Genomic DNA, 19,280 nt, shown 5'->3' on the forward strand with positions numbered 1-19,280 from the left:
GCATGTTGCCAGCAAAGTACTGCATGGATTCCTTGAGATTTAAATTTACTTGTCAAGATGCTTGTTCTGAAACAAATCAACATACAAGGACCATCCCTCTTCTACTGTTCTTCCAGCAGGAACAGTAAGTTTACTCTGGGGTTGTGAAAGGCCTATGTAAGCATCCCCTTTGGGGATTGTGTACACAAACAAGGCTGATGAAACCATCCCCACACATTGTCTTCAATTTGAATCAATTTCCCAAACTTAATATTACATTAACAAGTTAGTGGCTTTGCATTTATTGTAAGGAATACAAAAGGTTCAAGTGACTACTGTTTTGCAGCCTGAATTCTAAATGGTTTTCATTAACACAATGTACTGTGAAGCTGTTATGCACGTTATTTCCCACCTTGGGGCTGCAAGGTCAGTTCAACTTCTTTTGCTACAAGTAGTTGTACCATAGCACTGATAAAAATTTCCAGAATTTTAATATAAACACAAATACTGTTTCAGATCTTAGCTCTGTCTTTCACATTTGTTGAAATTCCTGTCATTTGTCAATATTTGTGTCTCACACTTTCTCCTTTTCTCCTATACAATGAAGAGAGGCCAAAAAAAAGCAAAAAAAGAAGTAACCAGGCTGGCCAGCTAGGCTACTACAGAATGAAAACAAAAATTCCTTGAAAAGCAATCCACAAAGTGAGTGTAAAAAACCCTATCACTATAGTCAATTTCGATAGTTTTGATGTTTTTCCAGGTGATAAAAGTGAAATTTATCATGTTATGATTTTTTTTTTTTGAACCATGCTGAAAACATTTTCTTGCTCTTGTACCAGTAGTTACACAAAAATGTCAAGGCACTCTAGATACAAGTTTTGCTGCTTCTTGTATCTTAGTGACATTAAGTGAATCTGAAAGGTTTAAGAGTTCTTATTTGCAGAATAAAACTACAAAATAAAAGTAATTTGAACAAATTAAAATTTCACTTTTTAGAACAGTGATGATAAAAAGTGCAAGACTGACGGTCCTAAGTCTTCTATTATTAAGCACAGGGCTCAATACTAGAAGCTTCCTCACTCCACTGCTATATCTCAGTCACATTTTATATACAAAAATTCTGTGTCTGTGTACTAAATATCTTTCTTCATTTAGCAAATCTGGTCTTTTCCTGTTGAAACTGCTGGTTCTGTCAGCAGTTTTGTAACACAGACATATCAAAAACCAAACAAACAAAACCTCAAATAAAACAATCCCAACAACTTAACAAAACTGACATTACAAATTTGAGGATACCCATGATAATCATCTGTGGCAACTCATGGGCTCTCTCAATGCAACCTCAGCTGTTGATCCATATATTATACCATTCTTCTAGCAGCAATAAGGGCTGGCGATGCAAAATTGGTTTGTTGCATTTAATCCTATAGCAGTGCATATTATTTGTATCTACTGTAGCATTGCCTTGACTTTATAAACTACAATAAGCAGTTCCAGCCACTGCTGTTATCTTCCCAGTATTGGTTAGATTCATTTAGCATTCAAAATCAAGACTTTCTGAACTCCAACAAGATATTCAGAACAAAAAACCCACAGATGTTTAAAGTGTTAGCAAAAATACAAAGATAACATGAAGAGCTTAACTCTGAATTTTTAGCAAATATCAAGCAATTTACACCCCAAATATGCATATTTTGCTCCAAAATATCCACAGAAACGTTTTCACATCATGAAGCAGCCTATCTGAATTTAAACAATTCACTGAAATACAGCCTACACATATACTTCTACCACTGTGGTAATACACAAGATGATGAAAACTAAGGAAATACAAACTGCATAAAATTAAACACTATTATAGAGGCACAAATTGAAAAGAGATGGATTTAAAAAAAAAAATACACACATGAAAAACCCCACATAAAAAACAAACAAAACAAACAAAACCAAACAGAAACCACAAAACAAAACAAAATAAACCCAAAACAAACAAACGCAATATAAACAAACAAACCAAAACAAAAAAAACCCCACACAACAAGGATCTAAGTTTGAGTTCCCCTCCAATCGGGTAATTCCCACTTAGCAGGCAGAGCAAACCTAGCATTGATTCTTTTAATAGGACACACTGTTGCAGTTGCTATAGCTGCACAGTTAATGAACTTCATGCATGTTTTTCAAATGCAATATAATAAGTCAATGAAAATCACAAGGGCTCTTCTTCACCACAAACGACTGCTATAAAAGCCCCAGGCACCAGAGGTAGTTCGGTATTTCACTCTGATATACAGAGTTCTAAAGCACACTCACTGAAAATTAATATTAAAAGTTTCTCTTATGTAAGCAAAGGACTAATCAGAAAGGTCTTTGAAATCAATTTAAAACAAACAAACAAAAAAGCCTGGTAGATAAAACCGCAACTATGAAAAGATAGTTAAAAGTTAAATCCAGAAAATAAGTGGCAATAAAGGAATTCTTATTCTTGGAACCCAATGGTCTTTTTCAGTTCACATACAGTGCTTTTGTCACAGAGGGACATAATCAACTTCAGATGCAATTTCATTATTAGGTTTAGTTAAAGCCTATTTCAGATATGCCTACATGGATGTTTTATAGGGTTTTTTTGAGACTGATGTTCTCCATCTCCCCACCGAGCTACTTCATTGCTCCTGTTAATATGAAAGCCTCACAGCAATGATTATGCACACTGAAAAAAGCCTCTAAATTTCTTAGTATTAGAATTGCACTGCTACCAGAGAAAAGTCACATGCAAACAACTATTTGATTTTTTTTTTGGTTGATGGTGATTCTTCAACATGAGAGGTCTCTGGAAAGAAGGAAATGACAATCTGGAACAGAGACATCTTAGTCTTATTTCTTTCTAGAAAAAAAAAGTCAGGTTTAAAGTACATATTTTAACAACATAGCAGAATAACACATTCCTCACAAAATGTATTCATATAATAAAACATTTCTAGTAAATTTTTTTGGTCAAACTAGTTTTGAATGCTCTATTTAAAAGATGATTTAAAAGTGTATGAGTCCAAAGGAAACTAATTGACATTGTAACAGACAGGCTTCCATTATAAGGCTATGCCTTTCTGTTTTGGCACCAGCATCATGAAACATTTGGTAAGAGAGAAAAAAAACATGTTCTGAGCCCAGTAATAAATTCCTCAGACACAAAGCCACACACACCTGTTGCCATGTGGCTTTCTGCAAAAGCCACACTGCTTGCTGGGTACCCAAACATGTTTGCTTTCACTACCAGAGGTATGTTCCAAGCCTTCCCGTTTAACAGTTGAAATGTTATCTGGAATGAACAATGGAGGTTCATCAAGTGAAAGACTTTTGCTACTTCTTCTCTGGCGAGGTTGGAGATTCTTATCAATTCTTTTTGATTTGTTTTTTTCTTTATCATCCTCCTTCAGATGTTCTACAACAGGGACATTTTTTGTCTCTGCCTCTTCCTTTGTGGAGCTATTTGTTTTAAGCACAGTTGCAAGCTGATGTTTCTGACTCTGGCCTTGCTTCTGACCAAGATTTGAAACATGCCCTGATAATGAGTGCACAGAATGGTGGGCATCTTTAGAATAGCTTTGATGAGTAGGAGATTTCTCACTTGCTCTTTGAATTGATGACTTCTGTACTTGTCCAGAAGCCTGGAGTCGGGGTATTTTCTTCAGCATTGTATTGGTCTGCTTTTTTGCTGTCACCCCTGAAACACAGCTTTTGGCTTTCAAACCCAGATCAGACTGTTGCTTCCTAATTTTAACTGGGTTATTTGGATGCTGCAGAATCTCTTGCTCGTCTGCATTCCGCTTCAGGCTTGTTGAAGATGGACTGTGAAGACCTGAAACACTAAGACCAGCCCTTGTTCTTGAACGCATTATTTCTTGTTGCACTGTACCCGATTTTTGTCGAGTACCTGGAGTCAGATTTTGCTTATTCTGTATTATAGATTTACTGTGCCGAGGCCTAACATTCTTTTCACATTTTGATGAAATGTTGATTTGTTTATCATTATCCTGAAGTTTTGATGCCTCAAGGACTTCTACTTTAGTACTGCTGATCTGCTGCTGTACATTTGAGCTTGTTTGGTCAATAACAGTGTTTTCTAAAATGCTATTTCCTGGGTCAGCAGAAGTCAACTCATCGCTTTTCAAGTCTTTATTACAAAACTCTGTACTGTCCAGTAGTTTCTCAGTTGAATTTACAGTTTTCTCCACTCCCTTGTCATCACCTACAGGTTCTGTTACACTTTCCTGTACTGACAATGTATTTTCATTAGCAACACCCACATTGTGGGAACTTGAACTACAACTAATCTCCTCTTCTACAGAGCTGGACAAATTTGAAAAGGTCTCACAAATTTCACTTGGATTCACACAAACACTAGATGGATCATTAGCTTTTCCAGTTACCCCACTTTGATGATGCTCTTCTGTTTTCTTCTCTGGTTCTTCTGTTTTACTTCCAGTCTTTTCTTCTGAAGAAGTTTCTGAGTCCATTGAGTCAATCACATCATTTGCTTCATTTTCACCTGCAGTAATTTCAGTATCTGCAGACACTGAACACACTGACTCAACATTCCTAGATTCAGTCTTTGTTGCAATCTCTGTTATTTCCTTTGTTTCTCCAGGAGAAGAACAGGCTTCTGCTAAATTAGCAGAACTTGACTCTTGGGATGTTTTCTCAACCTCTGCCTGCTCGAGGGTTTCAGACTTTATTTCATTCACCTCTTCGGGACCAGGAAGACATTTAGCATTACTTGGGGATGCTGTTACTGCTGCGGCCGTTCCTTCTGTCTGTCCCGATAGTCTTGTACTACGCCTAACTTCCTTAGGCTGCTCTATTTTCAAGGGTGCAGCAACATCTGTCTCTTTAGCTGGACTTCTCTCTTGTTTCTGTCCAGTCTTTAGAGCAGATCCACTTTTTACAGATGATTTCTTGTTACTAACAAGAGGTGCAACATTCGAACGTTTGGCTAGTGTGCTCTGTCGCAAACTCCGTACTGGTTCTAGGAAGGGAAAAAGAAAATGTCTCAGCTATACTGCATCCTTCATTTTGCAAACACAAGACTTACCTACAATACAACTGATTTAGACTGATTCAGCTTACTGGACACAAGAAGAACTTCAAACTTAGTTGTTTACTTAATTAAAAAAAAAATCACCACATCTCAGCTGTCTGTGTTTAAAAGCTATCAGTTACTTGCATTTCAATTTTACGCTGCCACAGTTTGGATGTAAAATATTATTCCAATGGCTATGAAAGTTCTGAATAGTATATATAAAAGAGAAGTGATGACTAAAAGACAAAACCCACTCGACATTTCTACCACTCAACTTTTTCTACCTCAAGTAAAAATTGAACAAGTTATAATGCAATTAGAAATATACATGTGAAGTTTACAAAGCTTTTGGAGAACACAGTATATGAATCTGAGACACAGTCACATTCTCACTTGATAACATCTCTTACATTTTCTAAACAAGAAACCCATTCCAGGGCCTTTTCAAAAGGCATATTCACCAGGTTTGGACCACAGGCTCTTATTTAAATTCTGATTTCCCTAAGTAATTTTATCTTTTTTAACTCAGCCTACTCCATAAGGGGAAAAAGCAGAGCTGTCAATAACTCCACCAGTTCAACAAGTTAGAAAAACCTTAATTACAATCAATTAGCTACCACATAGAATTTATATATTTGATTAAAATACTTATTAAGTGTATTAAGATATTTTGATGAAAGACTTTATGACTGCAATTACTATAACATAATTTAAAACAAAAGGAAAATGCACAAACAGAAATAAACAGAATTAAAATTTTAATTGGAAATAAAGAGCCACGCTAACCTAATATTCCAATGCATTTTGCAGATACATGCTTTTGTCAGTGGAGAACCACAGTGGTAATTCAATACAAGTAAAAGGATTAAAAATCTCAAAAATGAGTTTAAGGACCACAGGGCATAAGGAAGGCATAAAGTATTTTCAAAGAAGAATTAAAACTGCGTAGTACCCTATGGATGCCAACTTCTAGGTCCAGTTTATAAAAAAAGAAGTGTCTATACTTGAATTCACACAGACAAATAGCAAAGCTATACATGTTGGGGGGACAGGATTATAAAAATGTAATTGATTTCAAATGTGCAAAAACATCATCTATTGAATGGTCACCTTGTGCCATTAAACGTGGTGATTTTCTTGGTGATGTGACTGATGTTTCTTCACAACGGCTTCTCAAATTCCTGTTAGGTAAAACAAGCTCATCTTCATCAATGGCATCGTTACCACTCTCTTTAACTCCTTCTTCATCCATAATATCATCAAGACCAATAACTGAAAAAAAATAAACAAGAAAGAACCTAAAACTTAAAATTATCAAAAAATGTTGCAGCTGCAGTGCTGAGCAAGACAAGGGAAGAGACAGGGGAAAAAAATTGCCATCTAAAAACAAAAAAAGAAAAGGGGGGGAAAAGGGAAGAAAAGCAAGACAGAAAATTCCCATGTGCGGCAGTTTCAGTGTAGAAGCATCTATCACCCAAAGATTAAAATTTCTGTAGGTAGTCCTAATAGCTTTTTGGTGGACTCACTTGTTTTTTTGTTTGCTACAGGAAGGTCCCCAGTCTTAAAAGATCAGCTGTCTCTCACTGTCCCTTCCCACCTAAGAAAAAGTGAAGAAAGGTAAACAGCAGAAAGAGCTGATCCAGAAGTGAGAAAAGAGTTTAAAAATCACAGTCTTCTCATAGGATACAATTTTAGAACTCTTAAGTCCCACCCACATCACATGTCTGCATCTGCAACCTGTTTTGGAAGAGCATTGAGTGCGGCATGCACTAGTCTCCCAGGAGAGTCAGAGAACATTGTCGAATTCCTATCCTCCACTAACCTGAGAAGGATCCCAGAGGTTGCTCCTGAAAACAGGTTTCCTAAGAGGCAGTCAGGCCACTGTACAAGCCATTCTCCTCACTTTCTCTAAGTCTGGTTCTGCAATGGTAGCCTCTCCTATCCCGAGATCCTACGTGTGATTAATGAATCCTGGTCCCTGTGGGATGCGAAATTTGTGAGACCAAGCCAAACACCCAAGTGATTTTACAAAACATGTAGGAGGGTCCAACAAATACAACACAACCTCCAAACAACCAAATATGCCTATTTTTCACTATTCAGGCACCCACCTAGAAGCATTTTTAAGATAAACTAACTCAGATGACACAAAAAAGATATCTAAAAATTTCTAACAATTTCTTACTTAAAACTGATCTAAATAAATTCATATTAGAAATTAAAATGAGCAAGAAGTTAATAGAAATTAAAAACTGTTAGAATTTTTAGACTGTCCCAGAAAATCTGTCAATTCCTGCTCCTTCTCAAGTCTGATGTTACTGCAACTTAATGCTCATGTGAAGGCATTAAGCATGAGCATGCTTTTGAAATAACAAAAAATTGGAAGTTGTAAAACACTACTAAAGCCCAACAGTGACAAATAATCAAATCTACCAAGACTGTAATTCAATCCAGAATCACCAGTCATGAAGTATCCAAAAAAAAAAAACACCAGATAATTTTCAAGCTCAAATATTAGAAAGACTTTAAACGGCCTCTTAAGGAAGGCTAACCTTGACATCAGGTAATCAGCACTCTGGACCTCTGTAATTAGATGCCTGTCAGGAGCTGAAAGCTAGGAGTTTCTTGAGCTGGCAACTTACCATTACTCATTGTATTTTAACTATAATTTTTAGTTACTGCATTGTATACATCAGCTTACAGCAAAAGAGCGTTTCCATAAATTACTGGCAGTTTCGCTTTCCAATCCACAGAGCCACCTTCATGCCTGTGCGTGTATACATACACACACACAGATACCACACACAAGCTGCAGAGGACTAATAATGCTGGTCTTACTCCACTCATCTAATGTTCCTTCATCACTTAACTGCTATAAGCTACATATTGGGAAAAAGGACACACTGGCAAAAAGATGACAAAGACACTGGTTTTCCCCAAATATCTAAAACTGGCTGCTGTCCAAGATGGAAAACCGAACAAGACAGACCCTCACCCTAACTCCGGCTGTCCATTCTTGTGTTCTCAAAGAATACGTTCTCCCAACAGCTCTGCACTTTGATATTAGCATTCACATTAAAGAGTGTTCCTGCAGAATGTGGAACTGGTATTCAGGAACAGACTGTGACAAAGGAGACTCCTTTCAGACCCTCTTCTTTTCTTCAGTGTAGAACCAAACTAAGATACTGAAGACAACATGACAAATAAAAGCTAGTCAGCTTCTGAAACAACTCTGGAGCAGGTGTCAGGGCTGCCATTAGAGCCTTGGGTTTTACAATGATCTTGCTCAAGTTATTGAATTTACACACCCTCCTTTATTAATAACAAAAAGGACACATTCAGGCTACTATTGACAGTTTGAAATATTAGAATTGAAGTATTTTCATACTTACAAGACTCTGTGCTGTAGCTTTAATTTTACAGAGGAATTTGAAGCACAGAATCTTGCTAATTTCAAACCAACTGAGCTATAACTCCGCTAGCACAGCCCCATGAGGCCCGGGCTGAGGAGCATTCCACACAGACCCTGCTGGGAAGAGAAAAAGTGACAGAAAATAGTAATACAGAGGAGACTAGGAAATCAAATCACGAAAGGGAAGATGAGGTAGAGAAACAGCGCTTGAAGGAGTAAGCCAAGAAAAGCAAAATCAGACAGAACTAAAGAGATACAGATGATCTTAGTAATAAATATCTAAAGATTATCTTAGTAATAAATATAGAAATTAAGACATAAGGATAAAAGACAGAAGAAAGGAAAAAAAAAAGACAAAGCATATCTGAATGGAAATGTTGTACACCACTGTACAACTGAACAAGCTGCAAATAAGGGAAATATGAATCACGTTCAACATATTCATAGTGGAAGAGCCACCACTGGCCTTCAACTTAATATTTTCAGTCTTTCCATTACTTGTATTTAAATTTCAAACTACTGTGAGGTGCCACTGACTAATTTTTGTATGTTATACAATAACAGAATAATACAGTAAAAATAGTTTACTTGCAAATTTAAAGTAAATTTTTCCATGTGTTAAAACAAAAGCATGAGAATTTTTAAGTTCCTCATCAATGTAAAACTGAGAAAAACAAGCTTTTCTTGCTGGGGGAAGAGCAGGGAAGGAAAAGAAAATACCCCTAAAAATATCATTGAAACCTCTGAAATGTATAAATATCTTTAAAGATATCTTCCCTTGATTATTTCAAACAGAAATATTCAGGTTTTAGACACACAGGTCAAGGTAAATCTTAAATACAGAAATAAATTCCCATACATGTTGGCCCTAATTTGCTTAGCTAACCACATGGAGCAGAACTATACTGTTGTTGCTGCTTTGCATAGTTGTAAACTTTATGTCCACCTGAATCACATTAAGAGCAGGACTGAGCAAGTCCACAGTGTTTTCCATATTTTAATTCTAAAGCACATCAAATTAGACAGAAACGGTTGAATGTCTTAAAATTTCTACTATGTTATATGCAGATGATAACAAAAAACTAACATTATACTTCAACGAAAAGAACAGCATAAGGCAGTAAACTAGCACATGTCTGGATGAACCTTAATAAGAGCTAATAAGCTCTAGTAAAGCAATGAAGCATATATATTGATAATGGTCAAGACTGTAAACAAATACATTTTATATGAAAACCTTTTTTCCTATTGACATTGTATATGTTCAAGGAACAGAATTAAAAATGCTCTTTTAAAAAAAATATACATTTTTTCAAGAGAAGTGAGGTCACTGATGATATAACTTACATAAGAAAACACCAAATTCCAACTGGTTTATTCAAGTTTTCCTGTTAGCTTGGAATCCGTTTAACTGAGAATTTATCAGTGAGTACCTTGTACTGACTGCCCCATGCAGTAAGTCCCATGTGAAACACTAACTAAACATTTACTTCCATTCTCCATCAATCTTTAAATGGACACTTTTGTGTCTTTAGAATAAAAACAGATGAAAATCAAGTAGGATTAATAAACTTAATATAGCACATATCTTGACAGATGACTGAATCCCCATTTAAAATAAAAAGATGGAGTTACATCACAGGGCTACTCAGAGTTCTTTAGCCACAGGAGGCTGTTACTTTGGAAATAAATGGTAAAGCACAAATTCCGACAAAACATAGCATCAAACCAAGCACTTCAAATCAAATTATTTGATTAAGAGAGCCTTTAGATGAACTCCATGATTCAAAAATATATAAACTGCTTGCAAATCCTATTACAGATCCAACCTCTCTCCATCCGTAAAACTGTCCAAAGCAATAAATAAAGTCTTCAGAAAGACCTAAAATAGGGAAAACTGGTAGTTCGTTACCTACAAACAAAAAATGTGCAAAATAAACATTTTCCAGGTTCTCAATATAATACCAATATAATTATTTAAAATTTTACACAGGAAAGTTACTACATTGGTCACAAGACAATGTGCAACTGATTACACGGACTGCTTGGAGAAAGGAAGGCATAAAGAAGTAAGAAAACTGAAACAACTGTAGATCCAATTTTAGGTTGCAATCTGAAGGTTACATTCAAAATTACTTCATATGAAGGAGGAAAAATACACATACATTTGGCTTTGGTGAAAAGAGCCTGAAATGGCTAACATAGCCAGACAGAACACTAGCTGAAGAAAATAATTATTTATAGCCTGAACAATTGGTTTGGTTCCAAAGATTCAGTAGGTGATCACAATTTTAGCACAGGTAATGCTGCTTTCAACAGCACTTATGAAAACACAGGCTAAACCTTGAAAGAACAAACTGCACTCAGGGAAAAACACTTTCCCAGCAGCAATCCAGAGGGACAGGAAAAAAGGGACAATTAAAATTATGTCCCCAACAGCCTTTTTACACTTTTTTGGGTCAATCTTCCTTAACATCTATGAGAAATACCCGGTTTGGTAAACATACCCATAAACTACATTGTTTAAAAGTTCAATTTGATTACAAAATCCATAAATATCTGCAGATTATATGCAACTCAAATTTCCTTCTGTCTATTGCATGTGTAATAAATCAAACTGCCCCAGCAAATGACATCCTGAAAAGCTGCAGAATTCAAGATAGCTGAGAAATAACAACTTAGTACCAAAGCTGGTAATTTAGTTCACTGGCATGTGACTAGGCTGACTGGCTATGCTTACAAGCTAGTATTAGTGGATAAGCTTCCAGGATGCCTTCCAGCAAGAAATAACAGAACAAACCAGAAAACCTATCACTAGGATACCACCCAAAGGTGATGCTCTAAAGAGTTATGTCATATCCTAAACTTCAGTTTCCACTTCTGATAAAGGAATTTCTCAGTAAGGAACAGAAAAAAGCAACCCCAAAACCACACATCCATACCCACCCATACCATCCAGACATCAAAGGCACCTGAGAGCTATTCTAGGTATTCTATGTAATCTACCCTCCTGCATTTGTCATTCAGTTCTTGAAGAACAACCACTTGACCACTGATGAAAAGAGCACAGAAACACCTAAAACATGCTATGGGATGCTTATGACTGTTTGATTTAATTTTCAAGAGCCTCGTTTTGTCAAATGCTGTCCTTTAACTGGGAAAGAGAGCACTTTTATCAACTTCCGCTACCAAAACTACATCCTTTCTGCTCATACCTACTTCAAAACAGTAAATGGCCTCCACTACTGCTAAGCTCCTATGAGCTGCAGTGAATAAGATCTGTGAGTAGCTTGTACCTTGATTCACTGAAATAACAGAAAGCTTCCTACCTACGCTATAAGAGCAGCAATCAGCTCAGTCTAACCCCACAAATCAGCAATCCAACTACACCGTTACAGTTAAATAGTTACTCCACAAACACATCCTAAAAGCATTTCAGCATAACATCTATTAATTTGACTCATACCCTTTCCAGCTTGTGAGAGTCATAAAGACTTAATTCAACCTCTTCTCAAAGCGAATACCGGCATCACCTGGCAAGAACCTTCTCAAAACATGTAACTGTTCACAGCTGAACAAGGCAACCTCAATCTACAACACAGTGGCAATTACAGAGCAAGCTCAGCAAGCAAAGATCAACTATGTCATCTAACTGAAGAAACCCCTCTTAGACCCAGCACAAACTGGATTCAGGCCAAGACATGAACACGAAACTGCTTTGCTTGTACTGATATACAGTGTGTTTCAAAAAGATGGACCCACTCATGCTCCTTGCTATTTGTCATACACCAGTACTGCTGACTATGAGATGTTCAGTACATGAAAGACATGGACCTGTTGGAGAGGGTCCAAAGGAGGGCCACAAAAATCATCAGAGGGCTGGAGCACCTCTCCTATGAGGAAGGGCTGAGACAGTTGGGATTGTTCATTCTGGACAAAAGAAGACTCCAGGGAGACCTTATTGTGGCATTTCATTACCTGAAGGAGGCTTAGAAGAAAGATGGGGACAGATTTTTTAATAGGGCTTGTTGCAATAGGACAAGGGGTAATGGTTTCAAACTAAAGGAGGGTAGATTCAGATTAGATATAAGGAAGAAATTTTTTATTATGAGGGTGGTGAAACACTGGCACAGGCTGCCCACAGAGGCAGTAGATGCCCCATTCCTGGAAACATTCAAGGTGAGGTTGGACAGGGCTCTGAGCAACCTGATCTAGTCCCTGCTCATTTCAGGAGGGATGGACGAGATGACCTTTAAAGATCACTTCCAACTCAAATTATTCTGACTCTATGTTACCATCCTCCCCAAAAGAAGCATTTATAACCCAACTTACAAAACCTGCATTTTCTGGGTAGATGCCTCTAACAAGCAGCAACTAGAAATCAAACTTCAACTCAGAAAAATTTATGTTTCTGTCTTATAGACAAGTACTTGAACTATTTAAAGGACACAGAAACAATTTCAACCAGTATCCATCACATGCAGTCAGATAACTGGTAACTCACCTGTGCTGGTTTGGCTGAACAGAGGTAATTTTCCATGAGGTTAGTTAACTAATTCCCTTGTTGATAGTTAGCATAGCCTTTTGTTTTGAATGTAGTTGAGAATAATAAGATAGCACCTTGGGACAGAGTTAATGTTTTCTTCCAGTAACTTTCCAGTGTTTGGGACTTAGCAGGAAAGAACGTAAGAACTCAGTTTCTCAGGTCTTGCAAGTAAACAGGTGCATAATGAAGCAAGGAGCAGATGGATCCAGGACAGCTGACTTAAGTTGGTCAACAGAAGTATTCTATACCATGAACATTCCACATTTAAGCAGGAAGTTGCTGAGAACAGCCCTTTCCTCAATGGCTGCCATCCCTGCAGGGGCCCTCCTCCTGTTACTGCTCCCAGGGCCTGATTCCAGTACACTCCCTGTGCCGTGATGTTGCTCTCCGTGCCTTTACTGAACTCACTGAGCTCACAGTGTCCATCTTCTAATGTTCATTGCTGGGAGCACGTGTTCTAGGAGCCAAGTATTTGCTTTGTATCATTTTTGTTTTACAAGTATTTTATTAAATCTGTTTCTATTTCAACCCACGAGTCTTTCTACCCCTTTCCTCCAGAGAAGGAAAGGTGAGCAAGCAACTACTTTGATATTTAGCTGCCAGCCCAGCGCTAAACAGCAGTATCACCATAAAAAGAGCCTGGTATTAACAAAAACCTACTTCACGGTGAATGATGGGCAACATAAACCCTAAAGCTGAGCAAGACAGATGCAATGTTGATGAGTAATAACTTTGGATTAGGCCTGAGAACTAATGTCAATGCAGCAATAAGAAAAAGAGCAGGAAACAAAATCATATTCAAAAACAACTTAAGAGCAAGAGAGAAAGGGTTCTTAGATAAAAAGACCAGATCTCCCAAGTAAACCAGAGAAAATGTTGTCATAATCCTGAGAAATTTGCTATGTGGGTAAGTAGGCCTGAAACAATCCTTTCTCAAAGTTTCTGCCACTCACACATACTCATGTTCACATAAAACTACATAAAACATGGTAAAAGTTCTTGGAGTTGAAAGCATATAAAGATAGTATCTTGTTTTGTGCGTAGAGTCTTGAACTGCTCAACTTAGACTTTCAAAGAAGTATTAATGAGCTGTGACTTCTGCTCCTCCATTTAATCTATGAAACCTAATACCATTTAGCCAAATCACCTCATCGGTCCAAATACTTTTACCTTTACCACAAATAAGCTACAGCACGAAATCTTCACCACTATAAAACTGGACAGAGTATGTTCCAGTTATTTATGGAGCTGCAAGCACAATAAATTCTGTCCTCTGCTTGCCCTCAGAACTCATTGCCATGAGCATTTTGTTCCTTTTCTTAAACTGTTCCATGGTCTAGGTGTGGGTTATACAAAATACTGTTTGAAGGTCTAAAATTGTGGTAAAAAAAAAACTCATGCCTCTGGAAAAAAATATTAGTTTGATGCAAAAGGAACTGTGGTTTTTGCATTGTTGAAATTTGCCATTTGATATTGGAATACATTCTTAAATAAATGTGGTTATGTTATGCATCATTTTAATGTGCTTTTCTTGCTTTATGTTTTTTTTTTGCTACTGACTTATTACTTGTTGTTTATTTTATATTTATTTTAGACTATGGAAATGATGTTAGAGTCAAAAAGCATATTTCAGCAATTCTCTTATTCGAGTTCAAAATGGTTGTAAAGCAGTGGAGACAACTCACAACATCAACAACACATTTGGCCCGGGAACTGCTAATGAACATACAGTGCAGTGGTGGTTCAAGAGCCATGAAGATGAGGATCGTAGCGGCCGGCCATTGGAAGGTCACAATGACCAACTGAGAGCAATCATCAAAGCTGATTGTCTTATAACTACAACAGAAGTTGCCAAAGAACTCAACATTGACCATTCAACATTCGGCATTTGAAGCAAATTGGAAAGGCGAAAAAGCTCGGTAAGTGGGTGCCTCATGAGCTGACCGGACATCCAAAAAAATAACCCTTTTGAAGTGTCATCTTCTCTTACTCTACACAACAACAACGAACCATTTCTCAATCAGATTGTGACATGCAATGAAAAGTGGATTTTATACAACAACTGGTGAGAACTAGCTTGGTGGCTGGACCAAGAACTTCCAAAGCACTTCCCAAAGCCAAACTTGCACCAAAAAAAGGTCACGGTCACTGACCTTGCTTTGAACTGACTGGCAGTTTCTGCTGCTGGCCTGATCCACTACAGCTTTTGGAATCCCAGCCAAACCATTCCATCTGAGAAGTCTGCTCAGCAAATTAATAAGATACACCAAAAACTGCAATGCCTGCAGCTGGCACTGCTCAACAGAAGAGACTCTTCATATGTCTTCTCTACAATAATTCCCGATTGCATGTCACACAACCAATGCTTCAAAAGTGGAACTAATTGGGCTATGAAGTTTTGCCTCATCCGCCATATTCACCTGACCTCTCACCAACCAACTACCACTTCTTCAAGCATAGCAACAACTTTTTGCAGGAAAAACACTTCCACAGCCAGCAGGATGCAGAAAATGCTTTCCAAGAGTTTGTCAAATCCCGAAAAATGAATAAACAAACATATTTCTCATTGGCAAAACTGTGTTGATTGTAATGGTTCTTATTTTGATTAATAAAGATGTGTTTGAGCTTAGTCTTGATTAAAATTCACAGACCAAAACTGCGATTACTTATGCTGAAGAGTTATTAGGTTGGTGTAAAGAAATCAAATATCACCACCACCTTCCATTTCTGTATTTTCTAGGTCTTGCCCTGTTTAACATAGGTAACAACAAATGTACATAAACCTAGTACAACCTTAACTGCAAATACATTTTTCTAGGTGCACTTCTAGTGAAAGGTTAAGAACCAACAGCCAACCATTCTGTTATCATACTGCTTAATGCACTATAGAATAAATTCATACTGAGATCCTACACAGAGCTGGAAAAAAAAAAAGAACTGGAAGCATCAGAATACAGCAAACTATAATTCTGCATGGTATACCAATGGTGCTGTAGCTCTAAGGGCATAAGTAAGGCAAGTTCTGTGGGGAGAGTTATGCTTTTTTCTTTTATAGACAAATTGATGTTGGTGTAGAGTTTTCACACATAAAGTCTGGAAAAAGACAGCCTTTGTACTGGTAGCTCTTACCAAGGGTACTATCATCTTGCATGACTGCATCCTTACCAGCAGACTATGTAAGCTGTGTTAAGTCACCAGCATTCTCAGACAAATCAAATACATCATGAACTATATAAATACTTAAGGGAGAAACACAAGCAAAGAAACTTTGCTTCAAACTGATAATCGTTCTCATCTAAAAAACTGCAAACATATACTGTGGTCCTACCATCTCAGAATGAGGACAGTTCTTATCAAGACCTACAAAGAACAAGCAACTGCCAAGAACACTTTGTGTCCTTTTGGATACCTACTTAATTAATTTGGTGGGTTACAGTTAAAAATGTATAAGGATACAGACTATGGCAAGAACAAGCAAAAACATTAAGGATGGCCTCAAATAGTGTTCTTCTGATGCAGTAAAAAGACAATTATCTTGGTTTTGCTTTGTAATTCACTTTTTCATTGCCTCAGTCAGTATCATCTTTGGTTTACAATTTTCCATACTGTAATGCCACTTAGTTTAGTGAAGGTGAGAATTTAGTCTGTTAGGAGACACAAAATACATATTATACCCGGAAATCATCAAGATTTTCAGAAACAGCTCATAAAAGTTACTAGAAAAAAAAAACAACTTTGATAGAGTCAGTTATCTGCAGTGATCTACAACACTTATCAGTAATGAACCTAAAAAATTTATTCTGTTTCTAAACTTCCAGTTAAATATAAAAAAAACTATTAAGCATAGCGTATATTTTTTTCTCCCACACCAAATTCAGTGTAATTATTCCAACTGCTCATTAATATAAATAATTTAAGGGACTGGATCACCCTTTTTTTTTATCTTCCAAAACTACTCCACAACCCCCAAGATTATTTTTATTTAAAACTTTGCTCTAAATTGTTTCCAAATCAGGTGTTTCCAAACAGTAAAAAATAATTGTATTATCAGTTCAAGCTCTTGTTTGAAGCCAACCAAAGGAAAACACTCAGAATCAGGCCACTACTAGAAGGCCAAGCAGTAACAGAATGACCCTGAGATCAGAGCAGGAATTTGTACAACTTTCATGCTCCTACTGCTAATCCAGCACTATTACATTTTTTGAAGACAACTAGCAACTTCACTGATAATGCACAGTACTTCAACTGAACAGATCACAACTGCAATTGGGAATGACTTACACATACTCAAGACAAAGCCTCAATTACTTCTGATCCAGATTAGGAGCCTTCTTCTATTGTTATGTGCTTAAGTTAAAAAGAACTGCACATGGTTTACATGCCAGGCATGTAAGCCGCGCAACAAAAAGGGCAGGAAGAAGATAGAACTCCCAAATTATTATTTCTACATTACCAAAAAGGGTTGGTACTAGAGTATAACTGTATTTTAAATTGTAATCTTAAAAAATTGTAACATTTACCTGTTGAACAAGGCATCTGGAAATTGGGATCATTGCTATCCAAAACAGGCAAACAGAACTGGGCACTTGCAGATCCTAGCATAGGATCCTTATCGCTGAGCATGTTCTTCAGCGAATCCTCTAAGACATTTTGACTTGTACTAAAATCCTCACAGACTTCATTCTCCAGGTTGGATCCTAGAAATAGGGCATCATCTAAGTGTTCAGTAGGAATTAAATGGTTAAATGTATCAACTATATCCATGAAGACTCCTGTGTGTCTTTCAGCCCTATAGAAAGACAAGAAAAATACCATAAGAAAATAAGCTACAAATTGTAAAACACCTAAGAAACCAGCAAATTGTTTTGGCTGTCGTGTTTTATAAAGAACATTTAAGGTATTTTAGAATTTTAACCAAAAAAAAAAAAATTGCTTGTGGTTTAGTATGGCACACCACCTATCTAAAAATCAGTTCTGACTCTTTAAAATAAATCCCATGCTAAGTTAATATAAATTCTGCTATCTGCATCAGAGTGCTGCCATTTCTACAGAGTTTGTATAACAAGGTCTAACTCAAACACTTCCTTTCTGAAATTTGTTCAAACCTTAGCCAACCCAAGGGGGTGGAACAACAAAAAAATCAAGAACAAGCAAACCTGGTTAGCAGCACTGTGAGCACACATTTATCTTTACCTTTAAATGTAAAAAGCCAGGCCAGCTTCCACTAACAACAGTGGAGCTGGGAAAGCTCAGAAGCCTGCCATATCAGGCCTAAAACTGAGAAGGACTATATTTTCATTCACAGAGGAACTATCAAGTACTTCACAGCAAGTAACTATTTTTAAATAGCAAGGCCGTATCTCTATTATTTTTCACCTATCATTACATCAATAAAATTATAGAAATTTTATATGAAATTCTGACCTCAATCAAGTATGAGAATGCTGTGCTAGCTTCAGAAGGGCCAGGAGCCTTTTAAAAACTTCACTTTTGAAGAAGTTTAGGTAAAACTTAAGGAATTGTATTCAAAGACAGCACCTACATTTTACAAAAAGGGATTCCCTATTTTCTACATCACATCTTTGCGACATAGCAGAAATGCAACTATTGCAGCAGAGATTTAACTAATGAGAATATGTAGCTACAAAAAAGAATAGGAAAAAAGTCAGCAAAACGTTTCTTCAGAAGTTTAGCATAAGCATATACTTTAAAGTGGAGAGAGATAATTATAATAAACATGGTCACAGAGGCAAAGTAAATGGAATAGTGCAGCAGCGTCTGGCTTAATTTGGCATACAAGAAAGTCTGGGAGATCAGTTTTGGCACAATGAAAACTGTTCAAGCTTTTGGAAACAGAAAAAGGACCTACGTTCTCTCTCATTCCTTCCTTCTTCATCATCCTTCTTCCACACACTAGGCAGGATTTTTTTTTTTAATGAATGCATTAATTAAAGGAAAATTACAAGTGAGATTTAGATTTTGTAGTGCTTGAATTACTTTCTAGATCCCTACTCCAGCAACATGCCACTAAATAAATCCAGTACCTACTCATGCTTACTAGAACAGTAAGTATGCTTCTTTATACACATTGGTGTATAAAGTGTATTATATACATTAATAGGATATTTTTTGGTTTAGCTATCAACAGGGAAAATCCTAGCCATACACATGCAAGAGCTCTGCTACAATTTAAACCCTATTTATACAATTTATTTAATTTCACAAATTCACAAAAACTACAGGTGAGCAAGAAAAATGCTTAATTTTCA

The 19,280-nt window shown here is 36.8% G+C and overlaps 1 protein-coding gene across 4 annotated transcripts in view; it reads right to left on the reverse strand.

The window, feature by feature from the left end:
• PHF3 (PHD finger protein 3) overlaps positions 1 to 19,280 on the reverse strand; it is a 52,363-nt gene that overhangs the window by 25,315 nt on the left and 7,768 nt on the right. The window contains exons 1-4 of one of the 4 annotated variants that reach the window (XM_082047250.1): positions 6,876 to 6,935; positions 6,580 to 6,650; positions 6,164 to 6,325; positions 3,178 to 4,999 (exon numbers count right to left, since the gene is read on the reverse strand). In XM_082047250.1, coding sequence (XP_081903376.1) covers positions 3,178 to 4,999; positions 6,164 to 6,305 — 1,964 coding nt within the window. In that variant the 5' untranslated portion in view covers positions 6,306 to 6,325; positions 6,580 to 6,650; positions 6,876 to 6,935. Of the gene's footprint in view, positions 1 to 3,177; positions 5,000 to 6,163; positions 6,326 to 6,579; positions 6,651 to 6,875; positions 7,005 to 17,531; positions 17,801 to 19,280 lie in introns of those variants that run through there. The other 3 variants (XM_082047251.1, XM_082047249.1, XM_082047248.1) reach the window with 3 other exon arrangements.

This window comes from Streptopelia decaocto, assembly GCF_964273445.1.
Source record: "Streptopelia decaocto genome assembly, chromosome: 3".
NCBI classification, from domain to species: domain Eukaryota; kingdom Metazoa; phylum Chordata; class Aves; order Columbiformes; family Columbidae; genus Streptopelia; species Streptopelia decaocto.